The 23,855-nt window shown below is 34.2% G+C and overlaps 2 protein-coding genes across 10 annotated transcripts in view; one reads left to right on the top strand and one right to left on the bottom strand.

Annotated features, from left to right (window-relative positions):
- DOCK7 (dedicator of cytokinesis 7) overlaps nucleotides 1-23,855 on the top strand; it is a 211,715-nt gene that overhangs the window by 72,932 nt on the left and 114,928 nt on the right. The gene's annotated exons all lie outside the window — the stretch shown is intronic.
- ANGPTL3 (angiopoietin like 3) lies at nucleotides 6,413-14,718 on the bottom strand. The gene is made up of 7 exons (XM_011223005.3): nucleotides 14,224-14,718; nucleotides 13,448-13,558; nucleotides 10,766-10,880; nucleotides 9,635-9,748; nucleotides 8,872-8,967; nucleotides 7,008-7,274; nucleotides 6,413-6,634 (listed from the first exon to the last, which is right to left on the bottom strand). Exons 1-7 carry the CDS (start codon nucleotides 14,716-14,718, stop codon nucleotides 6,465-6,467), a joined length of 1,368 nt encoding a protein of 455 aa, XP_011221307.1. The 3' UTR covers nucleotides 6,413-6,464.

Raw genomic sequence — 23,855 nt, 5'->3', positions numbered from 1 at the left:
AATACTTAGCTCTCACAGTATCACAGAAAAAATACTAGTGCAGTTGTTACATTAAGATAACCAAATAGGGTGTCTGGGTGGCTCAGTTAAACATCTGCTTTGGCTCAGGCCATGATCCCAGGGTCCTGGGATCAAGTCCTGCGTTGGGTTCCCCACTCAGCAGGGAGTCTGCTTCTCCTTCTACCCCTCCCTCCTGCTTGTGCTCTCTTGCTCTCTCATGCTCTGTCTCTCAAATAAATCAATAAAATCTTTTAAAAAAAGATAACCAAATAATAACGGAAAATTTTTTATGGTGTATCTGAGATTATCTGAAAATTAGATACTGGATTGTGTGTAATGTTATGCGTGCTCCAANCGATCCCATAACGCCGAGATCACGCCCTGAGCTGAAGGCAGACGCTTAACCGCTGTGCCACCCAGGCGCCCCCCAAATTTGTACTTGACTTCCACTGTTGCATTCGAGTTACAAAGATCAGGGTATAATCTAATTGAGCAAATGCTGTATGTTCAGTTTTTAAGAACTACGTCACATATCGTGCTATTCTTAGTGAGATTGTTAGAGTTGGCCTCTTTTCCAAAGTTGCCTTGGTTGTAATCACCTACTGAACTTTCATCTTTGTTTTTCTTCCAATTTTTAGAAAGACAGTATCTGGCAAATACTGTGTTACTAAGAACGTAAGAATGAATGTAGTGGTTCAGACCTGGTAACAGTATAAGAAACAAAATGAAGGGGCTCCTGGGTGGCTCAGTCAGTAAGGCGTCTGCCTTCAGCTCAGGTCATGATCCTGCGGTCCTGGGATCCAGCCTCACGTTGGACTCCCTGCTTAGTGGGGAGTCTGCTTCTCCCTCTTCTGCCCCACCCCGGCTTATGCTCTCTCTCTTTCTCTCTCTCTCAAATAAATAAATAAATAAGAAACAAAATTAAAAGATGCCATTCATTTTGATCTGGACTTTGGTTACCAGTTAGGACTATGCCCCATACATCTCTTAATAATCCTTAGTAAACTTGTAGGTTTACTGATCTGAATATAGTCTTAAACTTTTTAGAATGGAAAATTACAAACATATACAAAAGTAAATAGAACAGTACAGTTAACCTCCATTGTCATTCTTTTTTTTTTCTTTTCAAATTTTTATTTAAATTCTAGTTAGTTAAGATAAACTATTTTTTTTATTAGGTAATCTGTTTGCCCAGTATGGGTCTTGAACCTACAACCCTGAGGTCAAGAGTCCCATGTTCCACTGACTGAGTCAGCCAGGCGCTCTCCTCTATTGTTTTATCTATTACCTGTTCCCTTTTTTCGGTAGTACTTTAAAACAAAGCCTAGTCATTATATCATTTCACCTGTCAATCCTTCAGTATGTTTTTCTGTTGAGTAACTTAATAAGCTTATTACATGATTGAATTTTTTCCCTAAACTTTTGTTTCTAGAAACAGATTGACCAGTCAGAAGTAAATGTATATTGTTTATATTATGACCCATGTAATTCATGATTCTTTTTTTTTTTAAAAAAAGATTTTATTTATTTATTTGACAGAGACAGCCAGCGAGAGAGGGAACATAAGCAGGGGGAGTGGGAGAGGAAGAAGCAGGTTCCCAGCAGAGGAGCCTGATGTGGGGCTCGATCCCAGAATGCTGGGATCACGCCCTGAGCCGAAGGCAGACGCTTAACGACTGCACCACCCAGGCGCCCCTAATTCATGATTCTTGAACTAGGTCATATTATGGTAGATCTTGCTTTGGAGTTGTTGTTGTTGTTGTTGTTTTTAAGATATTATTTATTCATTTGAGAGAGAGAGGGACAGAGTGCACAAGCAGGGGGAGAGGCAGAGGGAGAAGCAGATTCTCCGCTGAGCAGAGAGCCTGACACGGGACTCAATCCCAGGAACCTGGGATCATCACCTGAGCCAAAGGCAGATACTCAACCATCTGAGCCACCCAGGCGCCCATGGAGATTTTTGTTTTTGTTTTTGTTTTTAAGATTTTATTTATTTGTTTGACAGAGAGCACAAGCAGGGAGAGCAGCAGAGGGAGAGGGAGAGGCAGGCTCTCTGCTAAGCATTGAGCCCGAGGTGGGCCTCGATCCCAGGACCCTGGAATCATGACCTGAGCCGAAAGCAGATGCTTAACCAACTGAGCCACCCAGGCGCCCATGTTTAGAATTTTATAGTTCATAAAACCATTCAAATACTCTATCTTACTTGAGGATTACAAAACCCTATGAAGTACATTTGGCAAGATTATCGTTATTCCCATATATGGGATGTGGAGACTGAGGCTTAGTTGCTTATTCGAAGATAAATAGTGACAGCCTTACCTCTTTAAGGCTATAGATTATCACTCTTTTAGATATATCTAATCATTTTATTAGATGTGTGTTTGTTCCCAGGGTTAAACAGATGAATTTAGAAAAACAGTTTTTCTGTTTGAGATGGCATCCTTGATTTTATATTTTCCAAAATGTCATTGAAACCTGATTTTATAAAGGCATACTATGGGAGATTGTTAATCCTACTCTCATGACCTTGAACTCAACATTTCACACCAATTGAGTAATTTTATCCTAGTTGATTTGCCATGAGAACACTTTGGACTTTGATAAGAGGACCAACTGTTTGGTCATTTTGTTTTTAATTTTCAAAACTACTGTGTTGGATGATCACTTAGCAGTACATACATCATACAACCACAGTGCCGTGGTTGTCAGTGATGAGAGAAATCACAAGGAAATTTGATTATGCTATAACAGAAGGTGAAATATGTAACAATACATATTGGAATAGGTTTTATAAAGGAGGCAAATAGTAGGAACTCAATAAATACTGGTTAATGCACATATTTTTGTTTAGTGAATGAGCTAATTGATTTCCATGAGTTATGCTATTAGGAAAAAAAGAGACAACAAGCATGAGAACATGCTGGTTACGGAATGACACTGAAGAAACAGATTATACAAAAATAGGTAACCCCCAAAATGAGAAATGTGTATCCTTGCTCTCAGTAAAATTCACACTGGTTCAGATTGAACTCTTGGTATAGAAATTTGGCAGTAATTTACTCAAATCAAGTAGATAGACTATCTTTTTGGTGTTCTTGGAGGTTTTATTACTGTTTTTAACAATTTCTATTGTGATTTGCCATATGTACCTTTCTGTCTTTTCTTCACTTGCTCAGTGCCAGTTGAGGGGTACAGACAGTACTGCTGCATGGTTTTAGAGGGAGGAGCCCCAATTACTAGGATATTTGTAGAGGAAATGAGATCATTTATACCTTGAAGTATGAATGGGACCTAGCCAAGCAAAAGGGTGTATAGAGGCATTCTAGACAAACGGAATGGCATTAGGAGAGTATACAGGGAATGTTTAAAAGTAGATAATTTTGAGAAGACCTAAGGGTTTGTTTTGGGCAAGAAATGGTAAAAGAGGAAATTGGGGGTCAGATTATAGAAACCCTTGAATATCTGAAAGAGACTTGGATATTGTTCCACAGGCTTCTGCCCTTCAAGTTGGGGTACATGTTCTTGCTACAGAAGGTATGCAGGTCTGCAGGACAAATATAACACAGCTTCCAGGAATACCACTTTTTAGAAGATTTGGGGAGGAAATAACTACTTTTATATGAAGATTTATAGAGTAGAAAGCACAATTCACATGCAATTTTAAGATAAATGGTAAGATTTAAGGTAAAATCCTAATAAAAGATTCTAAAAGAAGTACGGGCTCATATAAAGCTTATTTCATCCTGTAACTCTAGAATTGTAAAGATATGTTTTCAGTATCCTTAAGCTGTTATACTCTTTTAATAGACAAGTTTGAACGACACGGGTCAAAGTAAGTATGTAGCCATTGTAAATTTGTTTTAGGAAAACTGAAGGAAGACAGACATAAGCTTAGGAGCCCAGGCAGGAGACTATTCAGATAGTTTAAAACTCAGGTTAAAAGCAGGCCTCGTTAGGGAAGAAAGCATATCATATTAACAGCCTTTTCAAAAGAAGATTGTATTCAATTTAGTGGCTTATGATACAGGAGCGGTGGTTCACAAAGTTAAGTAAAAAGGCAGAGATGTCTCCCAGGTTTTAAGCTTGTGTGACTATAAGTGTGGTGGTACCATTAATGGATATACAGAAGTAAGGGGGAGTGTGATGCGGTAGGAAGGGGGGAAGGACCAGCAGAGGTGGTAGGGCTTTGATGAATTTATTTGATATGTTGAATTTGAGGAGACTGTAGGATATCAAAAGGAGGAATGGTAGACAGGCAATGTAAGAAGGGGAACTGGAGAGAGATCTGGAAATAATACGTAAATTTGGGAACTTTACTCATGGAACATAGACGAGTTCATGAGAGTAGATAGAATTTCTGAGGATGGGAGTGGAAGAGATTTTTGAAGATTGTGCATTGGCCCAAGTATGTCACATAGTAGGTGGGAATAGGGCTTAAAAATGGATTCAGGTTAAGGATAATCCTTGGAGAGTATAGTTATATTGTGGAAGCAAAATGAGGGTCAAGTTCGAAAAAAGAATATTGTTTATTAGTAAGTTAGCAGAGAGATCCAAGAGAATGTGGACTGAGGAAAGGCCATTAGATTAAGCAATTGTGAGTTAGTGGTGTAATTAGAATACTTGTAATTAGAATACTTGGCAAAGGAGTGAGGACAGAAGGATACAATTTGTGAATCATAAAAAAATCCTTTCTCTACCAGAATTATCTCTCAATCTGAGCATATTTTATGCAGAAAAAACTCACTTAGTACTCCTGAAAGGAACAAAATGAAACGTGTTGTGTAAGAATTCTAAAAAATTGGAGAACAAATAGAAGAAGCAATTGGTATATTAAATAATGCATTATTTTGTATTTGAAAGCTTCCAGGTTTTTTTGTAAAAAAGTCATGGTATCCTGGCTCTAAAAAGTCAATTTTGACAGTTTGGCTGTGGTTTTAAAAAGCTAAAACTTATTCTTTTGTACTTTATTGGAACAAAATATTTATGTAGGGTCCACATAGATCATACATATTCACATGTCATATATGTAAAAAACATGACATATTCAGTAATTTAAAATACATAATGCTGAATATTTTTTGACTAAGGTGAGTCATTGTATAACTTGGGTACTATATTCTTTAAAAACTAGATTTAATACAAAATTTTATTTCTATTTGGTAGCTTCTTTAAAAACTTATTTAAAGAATAAATACTGAAAAGTGATATTGTGATCAAAAGATTTACATCTAGTAATCCTTGAGGATTAGAATTCAAAATTTTAAAAATTAGAAATAACGTAATCATTCTTCTATTACATGTCACTAAAAAACTACAAGAATTTAAATTTCTGTATTTTAAGGGACTGAGTCTTTATTGAATTTGGAAATGTATATACACATTTGTCAGGCTATTTAAACATTTGATAACTTGTTATGATTTTTACTTCTATTATACCACGTACAAATAAGTATTAGACTCATACCATGTCCAGGGGGAATAAATTATTAAACTTGATGACACAGATAAACTAATTATTATTATATTCTGACAAGATCCCTTTAAAATTGTTTTCACATTATTAAGTGTTAAAATATATAAAATGTATACAGTATATAGTTAACAAATATGTTAAGATACAGTAATGCCTGATATTAAGGTCAATATGACCTAGTAATCATGATCTGCATTTGTTTAAGACACTTAACCTATTTTAATACAGTATTTTATCCTGCTTCATTTGACTTCATAAATAAAGTATACCAAACATTTATTTCAGTTTTTCACCTGTACTCTGAACTGACTGAATTTTAATATTGAAATTAATAGTATTATAGCATTTAGGAACTATTATCAGTCTTTTATGTTTATTCAAGTTCAGAATTTTAGCAAGAAAATTAATTTTTTAAACTGAGCAAGTTATGAAATTAGTCTACATGATGACTCTTAAAAGTCCTTGTAAATTTTTATTTAAAAAATGACTTGAAAATTCACCCATTGGGTAAAATTTAGATTGTGACTACATAAAATTGATTCTCACGTCACAAAATATATGAATAAATGATATAAGAATTTTGATTGGGAAAGGTAAATGGTATTCTTTGAGGTGATTTGACGATATGTTTACTTTTAAGTTGATAGTGACTTTATTTATTTATTTATATTTTATTTATTTATTTTACAGAGAGATAGTACAAGTAGGCAGAGTGGCAGGCGGAAGGAGAGGGACATGCAGGCTCTCTGCTGAGCAGGCAGCCTGACGTGGGGGTCGATCCCAGGACCCCAGGATCATGACCTGAGCCGAAGGCAGACGCTTAACTGTCTGAGCCACCCAGGCACCCCTGATAATGACTTTAAAAAAGAATCTATTTCTGAAGCCTTCTGTTAGGGATTTAATACCAAATTATTAAACCACAGTAGCTTTATATGAGTCTAATGTTTAATTTGTTGGCTTTATAATTTGTTTCAGTTCATTCAGAGCTTTCTCAATCTGTTGGATGGATCAACATTTTAGTTGATTTGACAGAGTATAACCTTCCATTTTGAGACTTCCAACATATTCCTCTTTTTCTCTCTGGCTTAGTTTTTGCTCTTGACTTGTTATATTTACCATTTAGGTTGTTTTCTCCACAAACATCGTGCCACCACCAGCCTCCTAAAGAAGATAGATAGGGCATTTAATGAACACAAACTCACATAGTTACTGTTACTACATTTCCCCATGTGTACATCTTCACTTCTTACAAATATGACAGTATTGTATGCATAATGCATGTATCCCACTTTTAAATAATCTGTGTAAGTCTTGTGTATATCACCCAACATAAAATACCTGAGAAAGGTTTTAGGTAAAATATCTAGTTGAACTAGAATCAAATTAATAGTTATGTTAAGAGATTTTTGCCTATAGAGAAAATGTTTATTTGGGATTCAGTTTTTATAGAGTTGACATTGTAGATATTAGCTAATACTTTGGGAAGATATTTTGTAGATATGAAAATGAAGTATTGATATTAGGAAAATGATACCTGAATAACTTTCTGGACAGTTGATATGTCCTTTTGCCATGTGATCCCAAGTAGAAAACACCAAATCTTTGTGTTCCGGGAGTGCATTGGGGACATTGCCACTAATTTCAACTAGGTGTAATGTATAGTTGGTTTCATGATTTCCCAAGTGAAAGGAATATTCGATATAATGCTTGATGTCGTTCCAGTCTTCTAGTTCAATTCGTAAAATGTAATTAGATTGTTTTACTATGGAGTATATCTTCTCTAGACCCAACCAAAATTCACCTGAAAAGAAAGTAAAAATCTGTGGGTTGTTAACTGCAGATTAGGTACCAACAGTTTTTTTTTTTGGATAGTGGTTTTTATTGGTGTAAGTCAGGGAGTTGTTTTAGTCTTGAATCCCTTGGTTATTTTAGAGTCTCTTAAAATATTTTTTTTAAAGCGATTTTATTGAAGATAATGAAATGTACAAAAAATGTTAAAAATATTAATAGGCCTGCCTAAAATATGATTATCATTTTTAAAATGAATTTTATGAGACATATTTTATGAGACAATTATAGATATCTTAGATCTGGTCATTGGTAAAATATTTCATTGCTAGGTCTTTGGGTGTACTGGCTTTACACCTAAAGGTGTATAGGAATTTATTAATACCCATATACTATCGAAAGGTTTGTTAAGTATTTCTGTTACACCCAGTATTACTTGGATGATAATAGTGTCATTTTCTTCAAATATAGTCTTGGCTTTTGATATTTGCTTGGTATATGTTTTCTTTGTAGAAAAATAAGGGCATAAAATTTTTTAGACATTTTAAGTTAAAAAACATAATTCTTAGTACCTGCTCTTTTTTAATTTTAAAAATTATTTTTATTTGGAATTAAAAACAACAAATACAAATAGATTTCTTTCTAATTATCACAATGCTTTCTATTAAAGTGTTTAAGGAAAAAAATCAAACTTATTGCTATTGAATTAGATGACAATTTTAGGGGTTTCAAGTTTCAATGGCTTATTTTCTTATAGAAATAAATGAATGTTCTGGACTTAACAGTAAGCCTTTTGTTTTAGAGTTGCACTAACTCTTAGAAGATTTGGATCTACAAAACATATCACTGACTATACCTTTTAGTTAGGGAATTAACTAGTAGTTTGAATATAAAAATTTTTAAATAGTCAAATATTACTGAATGTTTAATAAAAAATTTGATATAATAATGGATGTTTTCCAGTTTATAAATGAGTACTTATATTTGTGAATTTTTATATTGTGCCTTTTGGATTGTAAATCTCTGTCATTTATTTTTGTTTTGCTTATTTTATTTTATCTTATTTATTCTGTGATCAAAATATAATAATTGTACTGAGTTAACTCATTTATCTTAAATCACATTTTCTATAGCATACATTTATAATATTTAAACAGTTGAGATTTAAACATTTAGTGCTGTACATATGAGTTTCCTTGTTCCTTCCACCTTCCAAATAATTCAGAAATGTTAATAAAGAAAATAGAGTGACCAGTGATAAGGATGGTTTTCTTCATAGCTCATTCATAGCATTTACCACTTATCAGAGCACATAGCATTTAATCATAATTGTCTTTAATAATTATAATTATGATCATTAGAAGCCATCAAATTAAATTGTGATACATATACTTAAGAACAGACATGAAATTGTGATAAGTATAATTCAAATAGACACTTGTAATAAGTGTAAATTACTAACAGATATGTAATTATTTATTAACAAATTCTAAGAAGGCTGGGCCTATTCCTCATTCATTGTTACATTCCTAATGCCCAATCCAAAATAGATTCCCAGTAAATATTTTTAAGTTAACAAGTGAATGAATGAATGAATGAAGTCACCTTACCATCAAGTCTCCCAAAACCATATCTGTAGTTTTCCCAAGTTTCATTGAAGTTTTGTGATCCATCTGTTCTGTGTTGAATTAATGTCCATGAACTATCTGAATATAATGAACAAAATTGTGTATTTTAAGTAGATTGACACTGACAGATGTAACAAAATACTGTTTTCTTTCTTTCTTTTTTTAAAAATATCTCATTTATTTATTTGAGACGGGGAGAGAAAGAAAGAGCACAAGCGGGGGATGGGTCAGATGGAAAGGGAGGGAGAGAGAGAGAGAAAGAGCAGCAGACTCCTTGCTGAACAGGGAGCCCGACATGGGGCTCGATCCCAGGATTCTGGGATCATGACCTGAGCCGAAGGCGGATACTTAACCAACTGAACCACCCAGGTGCCCCAAAATACTGTTTTCTTGTTTTGATTTTAATTAGTGGCTGTGTAATGTAGTTACTAATATCATTATGGTAATACCATTATTATTTATTATGGTTCCAAGAAGTTAAGTAAAGGGAAACTAATGAATCTTTCTTAATAAACTTATTACAATAGTAATTTCAGATTACTTTCTGGAAAAAGATGGAGAATATTGAATAAGTGTATGAGTATAAAAATAAGGCAAATATAAGTACTAGAGCTATGCAACTACTCATGTTACTTATATTTCATTTTACATATATTCAGAACAAAGATAATAGGATTAGTCTTACTAATAGGCAGTGAATAACCTGAGCTAATTACAGTTCATTTTCTCTTCAGGCTGGTGTTACCTGATTTAACATCACAGTAGACATTAAAAACTTGAGAGTTGCTGGGTCTAATGGAATAGATGCCACTTGCATGTTCGCCTCTGTTATAAATTGTGGTACAATTAGCAGGAATGTCTAGAATCAAGAAAGTGTTATTACATAAGATATAGGAATGGTATCTTTAGAGCTTGAGCTTTTACTTGACATTTTATGGAATTGTGGTGAATGTAGCCCTTAGCCTTTTTCAGTAATGTATTACCAAGAAAGTAAATTATGCTAAAGCAGATTTATTAGATGGCATATTATGCAAACAATATTAAAATACTTATTATTAAACTGATTTCCTTTTAGGAAAAGTGACAAAATGAGAATTTTAGACACATATTTTTGCTAGATACAGGACGAATATAAATATAATGCCACATATGAGACATTATTATAGTGCTTGGTGCATAGCACTTAATCAGCAGGTGTATGTGGAAAGAGTGAACATATGTGAAGGAAACTTACAGAGACCTTTTGTGTGTGTTTGTGAATTACATAAAAGTAAATGTGTTTTGAAAGTATTATCATTTTGTTAATGTTTGGTTGGGAATAGAGACTTCGTTCTTTCATCTTTGTGGTTTTTTTAAAATGAAAATATTCAACAAGAAAGTAGAAACATTAGAGAGAACTTCATAGTCTTTCCACCTGTATTCAGTAATTGTTAATCTTTTGCCATTTTTATTACATGTACACAAATATGTATTTTGCTCTGCTGTTTGAAAGTAATTTGCAGACATCATGACCCTTAACCCCTTAAATATTTCAGCTCGTATCTCTTAAACATAAGATTATTTTCATATATAACTATACCATTATTACATCTCAGAAAATTTAAAACAATGTCATATTATCTAATATCAAGTCTATATCGGTATTTTCCTGATTGTCTTAAGGATGTGTTTTGTAGGGTTAAAAAAAAAACAAAGCGAAAAACCTGCCAGGATCCAATTTAGGTTCGCACATCGTATTTGGTCGATTTGACTCTTTACTCTCTTTTACTTTAAGAACAGGCCCTGAGGATAGCAGTTTTTGATGGGAATGTTTAAGATAGGAGAAAAAGTTGATGGTAATATACCTTCAAGAAAGAAACCCAACAAATTAACTTACCATCATGTTCTACATTTTTTGTTTCATTCAAGTGAAGAAAGGGGGTAGTTCTTGGTGCTCTTGGTTTAGAAGAAAGAGAATTTTCTGTGGATTCTTGAATACCAGTTCTTCTTAGCTGATGAAAGAATATAAGTCTTCTTTTGAAAATGGTACTAAATATACAGTTAGGGGAATCTGAGGGAGGACATCAAAAGTACAACTTGTATGCATCTTTAAGTTCATAATATGTTATTGCTTTTGATGCTAAAATGGATAAGCAGTGATATACAGATTGTACAGATGACCTCTTCTCAAAATACTTAATCAGGCACATCATTTAATGAGTTCAAAGAAACTAGAGAAAGAAAGAGAGCAAAGCACAAACCAAAAATTGGTCAAAACCCAGCAAGACCAAAGGTAAAGATTTTGCTTAGCATTTTTTAACATGTTCTGTTTATTTATATGAATAGAATACGTATTCTCTTCAGTAACAGGACAATTTTAAGCTTAATAATTCTCAGTTGTAGGCCTTTTGATTGAGTCTCAGACCTGCCTTAAAGACCTAGCACATAATTTGAACAAGGCTGCTTTCTTAATAGTTTTTTGGATTGTAAATATATCTGTAGAAGTAACAAATTGTCAGGCTTATTTGCTTACTTTCAATACATTCAGTATTTTATTGCTAGTTTTAGCAGTGTTTAGCAATAACAGTTTATTTTTATGCAAAATGTGCTGGGTTTGCAATTTATTGACTGGTAGCTTTTCTTATTGATGGCCTGAGAAAAACAGATTATGTAATATCTTAATAGTGTTTTTTGATGTCAGCATTTCCTATGACCTTATTCATAAGGATCTGTTGTAGAGTTAATTTACTGGATATTAGCCTTTTATCCTAGGTAAGTGTGTGATGTTAAAGGCACTTAACTTACAGAGTTTTGGATTCTTATTTGAAATTCGAGGAACCTGGATGAGATGGTCTGAGGCTTCTTCTAACTCAGATATCCATTGTTTTGAATTCTTCATACATTTTATTGGAAAGGATGTATATCATTTGATAATAGTGACATTTTGTTTTGTGAGTCGGCTCATTTAGCCATAATAAAAGATATAAGAAAAAAGAATTTAGAAAAATAACGTAATGAGGAAGTTATGGAAATCAAAACTAATTGGCAAAAACCCTTTTGGATAATTAGCAAAAATAATAAAATAACCTACTAGACTGTGATTCGTAATTAGCAAAAATAGCCTGAAATTATGAGTTATAAAATTTCTGAAACGTATAATGATAATGTTTAGTGGAAATTGTTTTATAATTCTTGGCAATTTTTTTTTACAAGTTTCTCCAAATTTGTATTATTTTTGGAACCCTCTGGAGTACCTGTTTCATAGTATTAGTAATTCATATTTTTGAAATATTTAGGTTCTCACATAGCTTTATTCTAAGTAGGTATCTCCCTCACCTAGCTAGCTGCTTATGTTGTAGATTAATTATACTGTTGGATATTGAACTTAAATTATCAGGCACATAGTTTCTAATATTATAATAGCAAGCTTTTATTGACTTCTTTGTGTTGAATATGATATTAACTTTATTAATTCAACGTATATTTATTGAATTCCTACTGTGTCTCAGACAGTATTCTATATTCCGGGTCAACAGCAATGAAAAAAATGAAGAAAATCCCTGTTTTCATGGAGTTTACACTCTAGTGAGGGGACAGACTAAATAAATAACTAAAATATTATATATTATGTGAAATAGAGGTAAGTGTAAAGGGAAAAAAAAGAGTAATGAAGAAGGTTACAGGTTTTAAGGATGGTTTGGGAATTGCAATTTTTGATTAAGTGACCTAGTAAGACTTCACTGAGAATTTTATATTTGACAGACACCTAAAAGAAATGAGAGTGGGCCATGCAGATATGAGGGAGAAAAGCAGTCTTCCCCTGGATGATAAAGGGAACAAGGGCAAAGGCCCTGAGACAGTGGCATGTTTGATGTGTGTTTGATGTGTTTGAGTAACTGGGAAGATTTACCCGAGTATGACTAGAGTTGTGGAGATGAAGTCAGAGATAAGAGTCGTGTGGGGTCTTCCAGGCCGCTGGAAGTGAGATGGGAAGCCATTGTATGGTTTTGAACCAAGAGAGATGTAATCTAATATTGACTTTTTTTTAAAGTTTTTTTAAAAAAAGATTTTATTTATTTATTTGAGAGAGAGAGAGCTAGTGAGAATGCGCATGAGCAGGAGCAGGGGCCGAGGGAGCCCGATGTGGGGCTCAATCCCAGAACCCTGAGATCACAACCTGAGCCAAACAAAGTCAGACGCTTAACTGACTGAGCTACCCAAGCACCCCTAATTTTAACTTTTGATAGAATCATATCGAAGATATACTTTACCTGAGTTAATTCTTTTTTTTTCTTATGACACTCCTAAAGATAGGTTCTGTTATTTTCTTGATAGAATAAGTGAGGAAACTGAGAGACAGAAGGGTTAAGTAATTTATTCAAGGTCACACAAAAGTTTTAGAGCCACAATTCAAACCCAGGTAGTTTCATAGCTTCAGAGTCTACCGTCTTAATTATGCCGATGTGATCTGTTTACTCATTATCCAACTGTAAGTTTTAAAAATAAATTTAGGGTCCAGTGTTTTCATAAACTAGACTTTATGTAGAAGGTTGGACATACCATTAAAATATTGACTTACCTGGTTTTCTATTTCTTTTATTTGACTATGCTGTTGGTTTAATTGTCTATATTGTTCCTCCACGGTTTGTAGAAGATCTTTGATGCTATTATCTTGCTGTTCTACAAAAGTCTGGACATAGATTGTAGGGTGGTTAGAAGTTACTGTCTTCCTTATTTATTTTTCATTTCTTTTTTGTTAAATTAGACTTTTTAATTTTTTATAACACTATTACAATCTAAAATTTTAAAACTAATAGTAGATTAGATAACAATATTGGCAACCTTTTTCTCTTATATGCTTCTTTCAAATCCTTTTGTTTTTATGTTTTAAAATGTACCATCTCTAAAACCTGATTTCCTGAACTCTGAAGTACTTCAGTTAAATGGGAAAAAAAAAAAACAACTAGCATTTTAATAGGAATTAATCTTTTACCATTTACTTACTACTTTTATCCATTTTATTTTTATTTTACTTTTTTACTTACATGCGTTTTAAACATGGGAAGATAGTTGCAAATTATATTCCTTAACTTTTTACTTGCCTCCAGTAATTTGTAATAATTTAGTGTTCTAAATTTTGATTTGTAATTTTCATCTGAAATGTAAATTTTAGTTGTTTTTATATATAATATTAGGGAATCATAAAAACCAACTTGAAATTATAATGGGAAATTTTATTTCCTAGAGAAAGGTATAGTATTCAATGATTCAACAAAGTAGTAGCATGTTTTAAAATATTTTTAAAAAAGATCCACATTGAAACATAATCATGAACCCTCTTTGATTTCTACTTACTTTAAGTGAAGTTACTTCTGGGTGTTCCTGAATTTCAGGTTGATTTTTAATTAAACTGGTTAATTGCTTCTCCAAATATCTCACTTTTTGTTGAAGTAGAATTTTTTCTTCTAGGAGGCTTTCAAGTTTTGAGTTGAGTTCAAGTGACATGTTCTTCACTTCTTCATTCTTGACTTGCAGTTTGGATGTAGTTCCTCTAAGTTCCTTTTCTTCTTCTCTGATTTCATTGGTTTGCAGTGATAGGTCATAAAAAGACTGATCAAATATGTTGAGTTTTTGAAATATGTCATTAATTTGGCCCTTAGTTTTATGGACAAAGTCTTTAAGACCATGTCCTAATTGAAGGAGGCCATTGGCTAAAATTTTTACATCATCTAACATAGCAAATCTTGATTTTGGCTCTGGAGACCTAGAATCATATGATGAATAGTCCTGGTCAATTTTGGAAGAAATAACTAGAGGAATGATAAAAAGAAAGAGCTTAATCGTGTGCATTTTTATCCTAAGTATTCAACTAATTTTCTCCTGTAAGCAGACCTAGACTTCTCTAAACTCTATATATACCACTATTTGCCACATGAACAGTAAGGTTGGCAGGTGAATATAGTTAATCATTAAGCTGTGTAAACTTGTACAAATGTAACCTTCCACATTGAATTAGATCAATGCTAAATGAAATTAAAGAAATGAGCAATTAACTGCTAGGTCATTTAAAGTTGTTAATGTATTTAATTTTGCAATATTATAAACTCCAGTTTCAGGGTTGCGAGAGTTACCTGTTTTTAAAAGCTTATTTTAATTTCTCATGATTAAGAGATGTACAGTTAGGCAAACTCTTTTGATTGGTAAATTTACATTAAGGTTAAGGAAAGTTAATGAATTAAGTATGCGTTTCCCAAATTGTATTTTAGTTATTTGGAAACAACCTATTCCCAGAAATGGTTTCTCTGTGAAGCCTTCAACCACTTCTTCAAGTAGCATTAATGGCTCTCAGCGCTGCATTCCCACAATACTCTGAATAAGCTAACGTATGATTATATATTCCTTATTATTTGTCACTGTAATTGTTAGTATGTCTTTTTGCTTCAGATGATCTTTCCTAAATATATTTGTGTATTATCACAAAATCTCATACAAGGCATTTCACTCCCTTTCTCTATTATCTACAGTCTGTGTCTGGGTTCTAACTTCTTTTCCATGTGTCCGCCGAAAGACCAATAGATTAGGTGGCCTTCTTTTGTTTTTCTTATTATTTTTTTTAATAATAATTTTTTTTTATTGTATTATGTTAGTCACCATACAGTACATCTCTCCCTGGTTTTTGATGTAAAGTTCCATGATTCATTAGTTGTGTATAACACCCAGTGCACCATGCAATACGTGCCCTCCTTACTACCCATCACCAGCCTATTCCATTCTCCCATCCCCCTCCCCTCTGAAGGCCTCAGTTTGTTTCCCAGAGTCCATAGTCTCTCATGCTTCATTCCCCCTTCTGGTTACCCCCCTTTCTTTATCCCTTTCTTCTCCTACCGATCTTCCTACTTCTTATGTTCCATAAATGAGTGAAACCATATGATAATTGTCTTTCTGTGCTTGACTTATTTCACTCTTCTAAGGTCAAACCAGAATTATATACTTCCAGTAGGTGAAACAATTTACCCGTTACAAGTTTCTCTGAATTTTGTGAGCTTGGTAACAATTTTGGTAATATAAATTTAAAAAACCAACAAATTAATAGTATGTTCAAAAATAAATGTTCTATTGTGCGTCTAACTTAGTGTTAAAAAGAAAAATACTAAATGCTTCGGTTAAATTATAGCTGATTATCCTTTTTCTAAGAGAGAATGCACATGAGCATGCACAAGGAGGATGGGGTGGGGCAGAGGGAGAGAGAGATTCTTAGGCAGGCTCCACACCCAGTGTAGAGCCCCACAGAAGGCTGGATCTCAGAATCCTGAGATCATGACCTGAGTGGAAATCAACAGTCCAACGCTTAATTGAATGAGCCACCCAGGTGCCCCTGATTATCCTTCTTGAGCGCTCATTGAGAACTTTCTGAGAAAAAAAATAAGTCCTTTGAAATGCCTTATCTTGATAAATTAATATAGAATTGTTAAAAGAGTGTGGGTTCTGGAATTAGACTCTCATCTATGTCCAACAGCCAGCTCTAGCTGTCTGGCCTTGGACACGATACTTAACCTCCCCATACCTCATTCTTCCCATATGTAAGGTGGGGTATAGTACATACTTAATAGGGCTATGAAAATTAAAAGAAATGATATGTGTAAAGCACTTAGAACAGTGTCTGGCAAATAGGAAGTACTCAAAATGTTAGTTATTATATCACATGTAAACAACCTTTGAACCTCTGTATGTGTGTGTAATCAGGCCTATCTGAAAAATTTTTTTAAATAAAGTTAATAGCTTTTTTGCAAAGTGAAAGCTTTAACATAATGAATTTTAGTTTAAACTGTAAATTGTCAAACAAAACTTCATAAAATGAACCATTTCCAAATTTCTATCCTTAGAAATGCCTACTCGTGGTATACAATAGAGACCCTTTCCTTTGATGATTTAGGAATAAGGGCTTTTGGATGTAATAGCTACAGTCAGGTAGTAAACTATAGTGGTTTTGAGTATGATTCTGGAGAGAGGCAGGCCAACTTGGAATCTTGGCTGTCCTGTTCTTGAGCTCTGTAACTCTTGGTCAAATTATTTAGCTTTTCCGTACCTCCATTTTCTTGTCTGTCAAGTGTAGGTAATACCTACTTTATAGGGTTGTATGAAGATTAAGAATTAGCATTTTTAAAGCACAGAACACTATCTGGTATAAAGTAAATATTCATTATATATTAGTTAGTTGGTAATTAGAAACAATCAATGCATCTATGTCCATAATGTAATTTTTTTTGGTGAATATTATCTAATCTCATGTTAAGATGACACAAGTTGAGAAATTTTGCTAAAATTTAGGTTCTCTGCATTTTGGTCTCTTGGATCTTGGTAGGTATAAGGAATTATGTCTTTTATTTAGCCTGCGTATACCTTTTTTTTAAGTGTTTAATACAGAACTATATAAATATTTCTGTTTGTAAGAGAAATAAAGAATCCAAGTAAATAAAAATATATAAATACTTCCACTAATAAGGAAGAAAAACAAAAAAAATTCTTATTTTTCATTTTCATCTTATCCTCACCATAGTTAAATGTTATAGAATTATAAAAGTGTATGTAGAACTAGTACGGAGACTTGAATTTTCTCCTTTTTTTAAAGAAAAAGTTAGTGTTGTCATCATTGGTCACGAAGGACATATTTCGAAACTTCTCTTAACTAAACTGTCTGCTTTTCTGGCTTAAAACTATCGACCCTGATGTTTCATCTACCTTCTAGTTGAGGGGAAATTGAGATGGGCCAACTTCTCTCTGTTGCACTATAAGCTGTTTATGGGCAAGATCTGTATCTGTCTTTAATTCATATCCCTTACAGTAAGTACTTTATTCAGTAAAATGCCTTACATGTTTGAGAAACAATGTAAATACATTGAATGAAAAAGAGAATGATAAAGTCATTACATGGGAGTTTTCCAGGGACAAAATTCGCATATAGTAGATGTTCAACCTGATTTGATATAGGAGATTCTTTTTAGAGAAAGGGATTTGAAAAGTTTTTTGAATTTGCCCCTTCCAGTGCATGAAAGTAACTGAACACTAATACAAAGGCAGGCTATGTGAGGGAATTTCCTCCCATTTTGGTTACTGTATTAGAATATTAACACTTTCTGCACAATTTATATAATTATGTGTGACACTAACAGATTAAAGGCAACAGTCACATATTCTTGGTTTATATTGTCATCTCTGGGTAGAAATATCTGGATAATTTTTTTTCTTATATGAGTTTGACATGTTACTGAATATACTTGACGTAAAGAAATTGCGTATTCACGAGCTGTAGAAGAGTACCAATGTGGGGAGCGTAATGAAAATAGTAATTTTAGAAGTGATTTTACATCTGCCTTTTAATGGCTCCTGTCTGAGTACACATGGTCAAAGGCAGAATCTAAGCTTTGCTTGAACTTGTGCCTATTTAAATAGAACCCTAATAAAATATAACCAGTAATGTTAGGAAAGTTTAAAAATTTTTATGCCAAAGGAAATAAGAAACTAAAAGTTGGGCCCTAATCTAAAGATTTCCAGTTTTTAAGAACTAATATACAAAACTTTTTAGCTACCTAGAATTTTAGGACATTTAGAAGTCTTGTTTAAGTTTCAAGCAAAGCAAAGTCCTTTGTCCTCTCCCAGGTTATGCAATCTTCTGGAGATGTGACTTCCAAATAAAACACAAGGCAGGCATTGGGATCTTTTGAATGTAGTATCCCTTTTAATTTCTTCCTTTTAAAAATGTGATCATTTGTTTTTGATTTAATGTTTGGTAGAAAGATTCTGAAAGTAACTGCATGAGAAAAACCCATTTATAAATGGAAATATTTATATTAACTAAAGTGAAGAATAATGCCAGGTTAATACATTGGCTTTCCTATCCTCTCTTTGTCCAGAACAGGCACTGTCCAATGGAAATACAATGTGAGCTATATATGTAAAAAAAAAAAAAAAAGTAAAAAGTAACAAGTGAAATTCATTTTAATAATACATTTTATTTAATCCAGGATATCAAATATTATTTCAATATGTGATCAATATAAAAACATCAATTAGATATTTTTTTCATACTAAATCTTCCAAATCTGGTGTGTTTTTATACTTTCAGCACATCTCAATTAGAATAAGCACACATCAAGTGCTTAGTAGTTTCATTAGACTGTTTTATTGGACGGTGCAGATCCAGAAGTTGAGTGACCTTTGAAGTAATTATTTCATGTATCTTATTTTTTCCCCCATGTTCACTATTAATAAATATTAAATTTTTATGCTGAACGTACTTATTGTGGAAACCCTGATATTTCTGAAACTTGTAAAAAATAAAAATCCTAGGGGTACCTGGGTGGCTCAGTTAGTTAAGCTACCAACTGTTGATTTCAGCTTGGGTTATGATCTCAGGGTTGTGAAGATGGGACCCCACATGGAGCCGCATGTGGGGCTCTGCACTCATTGGAGAGTCTGCTCAAGATTCTCTCTCGGCCCCTCGCCCCTCGCTCACACTCCTGTTCTCTTTAAACAAACGAACAAACAAAATCTTAAAACACTGACTCTTACTATTAACATTTTGTGCTGTGTCATGCCCGATCCCTTGGATGAGTAGCTGCACATGATTTCCATGCCAGATTATCCTTCAGAATAGTTGTGCCAGTTTACATTTCTGCCAAGAGTAACAAGAGTTCCTCTTTTCCTGTGAAGTTTCACCAATGCTTTGAATGAGAAAAACAAAAAATATCAATAAATTCTTTTTAAAAAAGATTTATTTATTTTAGAGAGAGAGGGAGAGAGGGGGAGAGAGGAGAGTGCATGCACATGTGTGCATGGGGTTAGGGGGGCCTGGGCAGAGGGAGAGAGAGAATCTCAAACAGACTCCTGCTGAGTGCAGAGCCTGAGGCAGGGCTTGATCCCACAACCCTGAGATCATGACCTGAGCCAAAATCAAGAGTCTGATGCTTCACCAACTGAGCCACTCAGGTGCCCCCTAAATATCAATCAATCTAATAGGCAAATACGTCTAGTTTATTTTCCTGGCCATCTATTTTGCTCTCTTTATGAATTACCTAGGTATTATATAAGTCCCATCTGTCCAACTCTCCCCCCCTTTTTTGTTTGTTTCTTTCTAATTGTGGGAATTATTTACGTATTATGGATACTAACTCTTTGTCTTGTATGTAACACATAGTGTTTTTCCAATCTGTCATTTGTCTTCCACCTGTGTTTATGGTATCACCAGCTCTGCAGAGGCTTTAAAATTTGTCTTTTATAATTTTTGTGGCTCATTCTCAGAAATATCTTTCTCATTTATAAAATATGGTATCTTTAAAGCTTTTCTAGTACTTTTATGGCTTTATTTTTATTATTTAAACCTTTGATTATTCTGGAATTTATTTTGAGGAGGGGGTGAAATATGAATATCTTTTTTCCCTGAATGGCTAAGTGCTATCTCAGCACTTCATTAATCTCCCTTCTCACTGCTGATTTGCAGTTCTTCTGAAGTATTATAAATGCAAGGTAAAGACTTACTAGGTTTATGTGGGAATTTATTGGTAGAGTTAGTCAAATGGAAAAGATTCTGGATTCAGTTTTATGCCTTTTACCTTCAGAAACAAGTTGAATTTAAAACTGTTTGGTTTATATTGGAAATCAAGCATAGCTTATAGATAATGTTTAGTTAATGTCCATTTAACCTGGAATCCAAACTCTCAAAAGTATTAACTAAATATTTGTGTGCATTCTGTATCATTCATCCATTCATTCATTCATTCATTCATTTAATATGAGGCACTGTTTTAGGCATTGGGAATATAGCAGTTAACTAGATAGATAAGTTCCTTGTCCTCCTGGAGTTTGGGCTTTATCTATATCTATCTATCTATCTATCTATCTATCTATGTATAAAGGAGATGTAAAAACAAGAAATGATATATAAATGAACAAGATAATTTTGGATTGTTTTAAGCAAATTGTTTAAGAGTTGTGAATGGAATAACAAAGTGATGTGATGGTGGGGGGAGATTAAGGTTAGGTTTTCTGAGACTTGAAAGATGTTGAGGAGTCCAGTCATGTCCATGTCCACGAGGGGTGGGGGACAATATAGTGTGTTTTGCTCTTCTGTGTGTTCTGCACATCTATCCTACTTACAGTTTTTTAATTGAAAAGTATGGGCAGATTCTTTAGCCTCAATTCCTCTTGTGGGCTCCAGTGACATTCCATGTTCATAGCACTTACCATACTCCATTATAATTATTTGCTTGTCCAGTTCTCCCTCTAGGCCAGTGAGGTCAAGAACGTTGTCTTTTATCTCTATATTCTTAGTATCTAGCACACTGCATATTCAGCAAATGTTTGTTCCAATGAGGAATTACAAACATAATTAAGGGCAATCTGTTATGCGCTTTGGATCCTGTTCTCTCCTACTATTTCAGGAATCTTTACTTTCTTGTTCTAATGTATGCAAACTGTCTCCACTGGATTCTTTTCATTAGTATGTAATCAAACTCCAACCTGTCCAATCTTTAAAAACTTCCAAAATCCCTATATTCTGTCCCCCAACTATTGCATGATCTTTCTCTTCTTTACAGCTGCACTTTTCAGAGTTTCACTTATTTCATTTTCTTAACAGCTACCTGCTCTTGAACCTACTTTTTTTGTGTTTTAAGCCTGATGGTATCAGGAACTTTCATGTTGCTAAGTCCAGTTAACCTTTTTCAGTTCTTACCTCATTTGGCCCCTGAGTGGTGTTTGACATTTAAACATTCAAATCTTTTTTTTTCCTTTAAGTAGACTCCATGCTGGGCATGGAGCCCAATGCGGGGCTTGAACTCACCACCCTGAGTTGAAGACCTGAGCTGAGATCAAGAGTCTGACATTTAAAAAAAATTTAAAAAAAAAAAATCCGACACTTAACCAACTGAGCGTTCCAGGCACCCCTTACCTGTTTAATTCTTCTTATGTTGTTTTCTCTTGGCTTCCATGTCACTGCGCTCTCATGGTTTTCTTTCTACTTCTCTGTGGGTTCTTCCTCAGTTATCTTGGCAGTCTCATCCTCTGCTGGATGGCCACAGTATCTTGGAGTTCCTTAAAACTCCATTCTTGGAATAGCACACATGAATAATTACATGATATTCTAATTCTCCCATAGTTTATGTCCTTCAAAAAAATCGCCCCCCCAACCCTTTCTCTCATTCCAGGTCTGTGTAGACAGGTCTGACGTAATCCTGATACCTTTGCCTTGGTATGTGAGAAATTTCTTTGCCCTGGCCGCTTTCAATACTGTATCCTTGGATCTAATATTTGCGAATTGCACTATGACGTGACGTGGCGTAGGTCTGTCGTGGTTGAGCTTGGGAGGGGTCCTCTCTGCCTCTTGGACATGAATGCTTGTTTCCTTTGCTAGATTAGGGAAGTTTTCAGCTACAATTTGTTCAAATATCTCTTGTAGACCTCTGTTTTTCTCCACCCCCTCGGGGATGCCGATGTTCTGACATTGGAACGTTTCATTGAGTCAGTAATCTCCCGTAACCTACATCCTTGAGATTGGATTTTTTTGAGCCAAGTTTCTGTTTGAGCTTTCTCTTCTACTAACCCATCCTCCAATTCGCTGATTCGTTCTTCTGCCTCATTTACCCTGGCTGTCAGAGCATCTAGTTTTGACTGTATTTGGTTCATAGAATTTTTAATTTCTGCCAGATTCACTCTCATTTCCGCCCTTAGGAGATTCTGTATTCTTGTTAATATTTTTTTCAAGTCTAAACATCATCTTGACCATTGTTACTCTGAACTCCATTTCTGATAATTTGGTTATATCCAAATCCATCAGTTCTGTGGCAGAGGCCACAGACTCAATCCCCCCCAGCAAAGAAAAGTTTATGTCCTTCAGAATGATTCTCAGCATAGAAAAAATGATAGGTAGATGCAAGATAGAAAGGATTAAATAAAAACCTTGTAGTCTTGAATTGGAATTTGAAATATCAGTATGTACTCAGAATGTGTTTCATGTTAAAAGCATTTTCCTCTCGGGACACCTGGGTGATGCATTTGTTTAAGCATCCGTCCATCTTGTTTTTTCAGCTCAGGTCATGGTCTCAGGGTTGTGAGGCTGAGCCCTTCGTTGGGCTCCATGCTCAACACAGAGTTGGCTTAAGACTCTCTCTGCCTCTCCCCTCTTTGATCTCTCTGTCTCTCTAATAAATAAATAAATGAATAAATCTTAAAAAAAACACACACACATTTTCCCCTCACTCTTTTTTTACTTAAATGGCCTAGGAACAGTGACTAACCCACAATGAGTGCCCAGATTGTAGCTTGGAAAAACATTTCTCATTCAGAGAACCAAAGCTCCTTGGAGAAATGGCTGATTCTGATTCCTGGAAGAAACTATGTAAGAAGAGCTTGGAACATCTTGCTATATAACAGATAGCAAGAAGCATCAAAGAGCAGTATGACTGAATCACAAGGAGTCAGGAGCCAGTTTGAATCGGCTTTTTCATTTGCCAAAGATGGGACAATTTGAACATCAATAAAGATAATAACTGTAGTGTATTGAAACCGATTAATATGTTTGGCCCATGAGTTTATAGGTGTTACTAAAAAAAAAAAAAAAGAACAACTAATTTCTCCTAGAAGATTATAATGTACCAACTGCTTCTTTTGAAAACTGGAAAATAATGGAAAAGGGTCAAAACATTTATTCCTGTCTCCCATATAATGGCTCACTGGCTAAGCAAATAGTAGATGAGGAAAAGTACTCTTCATAGAGATTTTCCAGCTATTAAATATAGAAGGACTGATGGAATATTACCTTTTGGCGACCCTTCATGGAGCTAATGGATTTAGGCATTGGTCACCATCTCCTAACTGTACAAAAAGAGAAACCACCAGACATTTTTCTCCTGATAGAAAGACATGGTACCATTCATGAAATGATCTTGCCAAAAAACCCTCAAACCTAAATATGACCAAAGCTCTAGATCCAA

The sequence above is a fragment of the Ailuropoda melanoleuca genome, chromosome 2 (genome assembly GCF_002007445.2).
Source record: "Ailuropoda melanoleuca isolate Jingjing chromosome 2, ASM200744v2, whole genome shotgun sequence".
NCBI lineage: Eukaryota > Metazoa > Chordata > Mammalia > Carnivora > Ursidae > Ailuropoda > Ailuropoda melanoleuca.
The sequence above is the reverse complement of the archived record's forward strand: the minus strand, read 5'-3'. Positions and strand labels throughout refer to the sequence as shown.